Source organism: Limulus polyphemus, unplaced genomic scaffold (genome assembly GCF_000517525.1).
Source record: "Limulus polyphemus unplaced genomic scaffold, Limulus_polyphemus-2.1.2 Scaffold1895, whole genome shotgun sequence".
NCBI lineage: Eukaryota > Metazoa > Arthropoda > Merostomata > Xiphosura > Limulidae > Limulus > Limulus polyphemus.
This window is the reverse complement of record NW_013667505.1, coordinates 128,156-135,203: the sequence shown is the minus strand read 5'-3', so window position 1 is coordinate 135,203 and position 7,048 is coordinate 128,156. Positions and strand designations below refer to the sequence as shown.

The following is a 7,048-nucleotide window of genomic DNA, read 5'->3' as shown; positions in this document are numbered from 1 at the left end:
CTTTCTTGAAGAAGTCACGTTTTTTTAACTATTCCTTAAACATCGATCCTTTCTTGAAGAAGTCAAGGTTTTTTAATTATTCCTTAAACATCGATCCTTTCTTGAAGAAGTCACGGTTTTTTTAACTATTCCTTAAACATCGATCCTTTCTTGAAGAAGTCACGGTTTTTTTTAACTATTCCTTAAACATCGATCCTTTCTTGAAGAAGTCACGGTTTTTTTTAACTATTCCTTAAACATCCTTAAATATCTCTAAATGTCAGTGAATTAGAAATTTCTTTACTTGAAAAATATGAGCAAAAAAATAATACATAATTTTTATTTTAGATTATTATGAAATTGGCTAAACATGTTTTGTTTTCGACACTGTAATGTTGTGTGGTTGATAGATTGACAGGTAGAACGTTAAACTTATGAAAGAATGCGATTATTCCTCAAAGCAGATACTATATACATATAGATAAACAATACTAATGGATTAATTATGGAAACATGTACGTAATGCACGTGTAAGAGCCACGGGAAGTGAGTAATGACAATTATATGGTGTATTTATTAACGGTAGGACAGCGGTAAATTTACAGACTTACAACGCTAAAATCAGGGGTTCGATTCCCCGCGGTGGATACAACAGATAGCCCAATGTGGCTTTGCTCCAAAGCAAACAAACAATTACTAATCGTATAAAACATTGTTATAGAAAATATATTGGTGAATACACTAGTATTTCGCATATAGGTCCTTTGCCATACAGTTTAACAATGTACGATTGTGGAGTATTGTTCTGCTTAAAGACTGTTCATACCAGTATTTTGTGCAAACTTGGCCATGATTGTGAAGTGTCCCAGCTAGATATCCATTGAGATCACTCAGTGATAATGTGTATATATATATCTTACACTTTGAGGGGTAACATTTACACTTGTGTATTTAAAACATGGCCGCCGTCTACCTCCCGAGATACTTAACATCACTTTTAAAAACGTTAATATTATGACTCTGTTTAAAGACTTGCATACAGTTCCACAGCTCTTTCTGAAATATGGAGTCTTGAAGAAAATTTTCTCATTAAATATCCTTGACCAGTCAAAACTAAATTCGTACTACTACTACTGGACATAGTATAACTGCCTGTACTTTTATAGGCTTAATGCTTGTGTGGCACTTTTTGATTAGTTGGATGACAACCAATCACAGTAGTATTCCTATAGTGCTTGCATTTCATGTCCTCTTTCCTCACTCTTTCCATAATTATTTCCAACACCACATATATATAAATATATTACGCATAAAAAAATCAATATTACAAAAAATGACAGCTTACTTTTAGCCAGTGGTCTTGAGTTTAAGATATAGCGCCAGACTGATATTGTCATGACATAGCGATCAAGTTATGTCATAGACAGCGTAGCACGCCACGTGGACTGCGTAACTTTTGTCTACTTCTAACAGTGCCAACAGTTTCAGTGTTTACAAATGTCTGGCAGCGTATACAACAATATATGACTTCTTTATGTCAATTAGAGTGTTGATTTCCCATAAATCATGCATTACATATTTTAGTTGAAAACGCCATCTGCACGATTACATAGCTATTACTTAAACAACGAAGTATTACGACCAAAATCTATACCTGTTTATTCGGAAAATACCCCCCCCCCTTAAAGTCAGCACATGGATTAGATACGAATTAAGAGCCACATATTGTTCTTCTAATGTTAAGTTTGATCGAAATCAAGATCTCAGGATATTTCCCTAATACGTCGTGTTTTTGCGAACTCTGATAAGTTCTTGACGCGAAACTAAGCACTTCTTAGCTTCACACAGTCAAGACAAAAGTTGTTATTCGCACATCTGTTGAAGCTCTCGCTAGGGTTCTATGTATCGTTTTTTCTCGCACTTCCGATAACCTGTAATATCCTCTTTTTCAAAGTCTCGTAATTCACAACATTTTAACACGCCTCACAAAAACTACGATACTACGGTGAGTTTAAAGATTTGCAACGTTAAAATCCGGGGTTCAATTCCCCGCGGTGGACACAGCAAATAGCCCAATGTGGTTTTGCTATAAAAAAAACAACAACAACAAATTATAGAAATGAAATGTTTCGGTATTTATATGCATATCGAGCTTCTTTGCAAAGCATGCTGGGCAACCCGTGTCAAACGTTCAAGGGACGTCTAGATATTTTAGGCATTGTAATCAGTATTTATTGTATATAAGTATTGTATCACAAAAACATGCACTAGAACCAATATATATATATACGAAGACCAAATTCACAATCACAAAAAAATTCTGATTATAGCATAATCACTCTTTCGTGGACGAAATATCGCATGACGTTCTTTGCAACAAACTACAGCTCTCGTTACAAGTCCTCGTCATTTTGCATAACCCAAGTAAAATACCCAAAGCTTTTGAAATAAAAGTGATTTTTTAGAAAAGAAGACTTTTTTGTACACTCCTACATAACTATGTGTCTAATTTAGAAATGAATAGATTGTATAACATTTAGATATATCCCTAAATGTATCTTATTTAAAAATGAAAACATACTCATAATATATGGATATTTGTCTACATACGTCCTGTGTAGAAATTTTGATGATCTTTTAACGTTTACATTCGTCCCTAATGTGATTTTTCTTGTTTTTTTTGTTTTTTTGCAGAAATTAGAAAGTTTTTAAAGCACTTATATATATATATATCCCTATATGTGTTTTGTTGTGTAGAAAATAGAAAGCTTTTAAAATAATTAAATATATCCGTACATAGGAAATTTTATTTTATTCTAATACGATTTAATGGAACTTTGTAATTAAACGAAAAAGGAAAGAAACCGAAACCTCTCTTGTTTTAGTCCATCCCTTGATTTGGTGACATTATGCGGTTATACTATGTGAGTTCATGAGTCAAGTATGTGTTCTTTTCATACACGTCGAACGTTTTCGAACATGCACAGATGTGTACATAGGTTGTTCCATCCATCTGTATATGACCGTATACAAACACACCACTCAAAACGCATACATAATTTTAACCTATCATGACTCAAAAAAGTCGAAAAATATAACATTCAATCCATCATCCGGCTTAAAGCGGAAGCAGTGTTTACATTTACTGCTGCTTGGCAATATGATCACTAGTGTATAGACTTTATTTCATTCATCGTTTATGTATTTGCCACCAGAAAATGCTTAATTAAAGACGACAGCTTCTTCGGGGAACGAAAAAAAAATCTGTACGAGGAAACGAGAACTGCGTTTATTTGAGGCTGTATGCCGGTTAAAGAGCAAGCTGTACAACAGTTTCCAAGTTTTTTCTTAACTAATCCTAACTATACTTTTGTATTTCTTATTAAGAAACTTTTTGGTTAGGTTTATTCCCCTAGAAACCGGTTTTCGATACTCGTGGTGGGCAGAGAACAGATAGTCCATTGTGTAGCTTTGTGCTTAACTACAAATAAATGAACAGACAAACGTAAAGGAAGTAATTTAAACCCATTCGAAAATGTTAAGTCACATTTCAATATTGTAAAGACGATTGTGGCCTATCGTTAGAGTGCCCGAACTGTTAATCCGAGATTCACGATTCGCGACCCGTTGCCTTAAAAACGTGCCCCGTATTTTGGAACCAATGGTGCGTTATAAGAGTGAAATCAAATCCTACGCTTTGGTCTTATAATAGTAGCCCAAGAATTGATGGTAGGTGCTGTTACCTACATATATTCCTTCGAGTCTATGAGTTCAAAATTAGAGACAACTATTCGTAGATAGCCCTTGTGTAACTTGACGTGAAAATTCTAAAAATCTACATGGAAAACTCAACAATTATACAATACTTTTTGGTAATACAAGTATAACATACCTCGTAATTTTTCACAGAATACCTTACTGAAAGAAGAGGAATGATATCAAAATATTGAAAAATATCAGATACATGAAAAGGAAAGTACAACTGCACTTCAACGGCATCTGTAACTTTATTAGTTTCGTAAAACAAAATCAACCTAGATTACAGATAACTCATGATTTATTGTTTGGTAAATATTTCTATTAATATTCATAAAATAGATTCACTTTAATATTGCCATAGTTAGAATCCTTGCAATTCATCTGTTAAAAAAATCATATTGCAAAATCATATTCACTGAATAGATATGTTGGCAGTGTTTCAATTATCTTTCTTTTTTTTGTCTGTTATTTGGACTCTGAGCCAAGTACTTCTTCAGGTCGTCAAAAACTTAAGTACACACGTTGATAGTGTTTTTAGTGCATTTTCTTTTAAACTCTGGGCCAAGTCCTCCTTCAGGTCGTCAAAAACTAAATACCCACGTTGGCAGTATTTTCATGGACGATACTCTTGTTTGTTACTTTGGACCTTGATCTGAATCTTTCTTCAGGTAATCATAAAACCAAAATGAAAAACACTATTAACACGTCGAATACATCTAAGACCTTCTTGGTACGTTAAATTAGCATACGTTCTTCTTTAAATTGAATATATAGAAATATTCAAAAGGGACATGAAACTAAACAAAAAACGAGAAATCAGAGAGAAAGCGAGAATGACTAATGTGGTCGTATATTCATGTCACACTACGATAGCATAGGCTTTATATTTGGCATAATGAATTGATTGTAATATGCTATTGACACTTTCAAAACATAAGTTTACACATTCTTTGATTGATTTCTACAATTTTGCTTTCTATTTTGTTTCAGGTTTTTTCTCAAAATTTTCCTAAAGTGTAACCAGAACTGCCTGAAAAATGCTGGGAATCCTAGAGACATGAGACGTTTTCAGGTAAGGGCTCGTGTGTTATCATTCATTGTAAATGAATCGAATGGTTTGAGGAGAGTATGTTCTACTATGTGAACGTAACATACCTTATAATTTACGAACTGTGCAGGTTCATGGGCAGCAAGGAGAAACTTTGTGGGTATTGTGTTAATACCACTAATACATTTGCAGTAAAAAATAAATTCTGTATGACTGGTACTGCCATATTGTAAAATTTAAAATACTTAGAGGGATGCTAAGTTACCAAATATAAAGCTACGTAACCATAACCATAAAACATCTTCTGATGGAACAAAATGAGTAACACACAGGAAACACAACTTGAAACAATTACATCGTGTGATGAAACAACTTTAGTCACACATACGAAAAAAACAACTTTAAACATTTGTACAATTAAAAGTATAATTATGAATAACATGTGACGTATCAAGTCCTAATTGTTTGAATCACCACAAAAGAGGCCCCATCAGCTTGTTTACTGCTTAAATGTTCTGTATTCTGACTTCTCATCTTCTCTGGTGTTCCTTTTTTTGATACACTTCTTATCAAAACGTTGAAGAGTTTGACGGAAGAATGATTTGAGCTCTGGGACTATGGCGGGAAAATGTTCTATCTCGGCAATGGGGCGAGTAGTCGTTGAAAGAGAACCCTTGAGGGCTGAGACAAATTCTCCCTCATGTACCATTAGCTCGTAGCGTACCTTTATCACCACACGTAAGGTGTCACCTGGGAGTTGAGAGCGTTTCATCCCTCGCAGCCCATTCATTTTAGCTGCCTAGACGTGCTGTGTGCATAGAAGAGCACAAAAAATGACTGTTTGTGTGCACGCTTGAAGAGTTGTTTGTTTTTTGTGAACAATATCGCAGAAACAAGATTTAAGTGCGTTAACAGTGGGTAGAAATAAGTTTGATTCTTTGTTAACAAAGTGATAGAAACAAGTTTGGTTATTTGTTAATTAAGTGATAGAAACAAGTTTGATTATTTGTTAATTAAGTGATAGAAACAAGTTTGATTCTTTGTTAACAAAGTGATAGAAATAAGTTTGATTCTTTGTTAACAAAGTGATAGAAACAAGTTTGATTATTTGTTAATAATGTGATAGAAACAAGTTTGATTCTTTGTTAACAAAGTGATAGAAACAAGTTTGATTATTTGTTAATAATGTGATAGAAACAAGTTTGATTATTTGCTAATAATGTGATAGAAACAAGTTTGATTCTTTGCTAATAATGTGATAGAAACAAGTTTGATTCTTTGTTAACTGTGGTAGAAACAAAATTCGAGTCGTTGTTAACAATGCAGTGGAAAATATTTGATTTTTTATTTAAATGTGATAGAAATAAGACTTAACTCTTTGTTAACAATGGAGTAGAAACAAGGCTTTTGTTAACAGTAGGAAAGAAACATTTTATTAACAATGTGATAAAAATAACGTTAGATTATTTGTTAACAATGTGATAAAAGACATTTGATAACAGTGGGATATACATATATATATTTGATCCTTGGCTAACAATATGGTAGAAACAATCTTTTATTTATTTTTTAAGGGCGGGAAGAAACAAGACTTTTTATAAATCAAGCCAAACAGTACGTTCATTCTATATCAGTAAAGTATTTACATAAATAAGAAGTGGTCAGAAAGTTATACCCACTTTCCTCCTGTAAAATAAAAAACAACAACATTCCATTCAATATTATCACCAAAGTTCAAATACATCTTAACAATTGTATACTTAAGCCATTAAAAATAATTTACACCGCTAACATACAGGTAGCACTGAAATATAAAACTTACTCCAAATGTTCAGAATACTCTATCAAAATTTATACCAGAGTTTATTTGAAACGTGCAGTATAAGCTAACACGACCCGGCACGCGCTGCTTTGATTTTTCCCTAACGCATATCAACAGCTTTAAGAACGTTTACATGCCTCTAAAGGTTAAGTCAACAACAGTTTAAATATGAAAGAAAACAGTTCGTAGGTCTTATACAAAAAACTCCCTTTTCATAAAACATGCACAACAACAAAAAACACCGAATCACAACCTACCCAAGTACTAACAAATATCTGTAACAAGTCCATTTTTCTGGTATAGTTAGACGCAAACGCGGTTGTCAAGCGTGCAGCAGTGAGAATACCGGAAACGAATCGTGGTGTGATGAGCCTATACATATACAGATGACGGAGAGACATTTTTAGTCTTAGACGAAAAACTTACCCCCCCCCCCCCCC

The 7,048-nt window shown here is 33.5% G+C and overlaps 1 protein-coding gene across 1 annotated transcript in view; it reads left to right on the top strand.

Annotated features, from left to right (window-relative positions):
* Positions 1 to 7,048, top strand: part of LOC106465285 (transcription factor collier-like) — a 62,116-nt gene that overhangs the window by 40,002 nt on the left and 15,066 nt on the right. Inside the window, exon 7 of the mRNA XM_022393150.1 lies at positions 4,729 to 4,810. Within this exon, the coding sequence (XP_022248858.1) occupies positions 4,729 to 4,810 (82 nt within the window). The remainder of the gene's footprint in view (positions 1 to 4,728; positions 4,811 to 7,048) is intronic.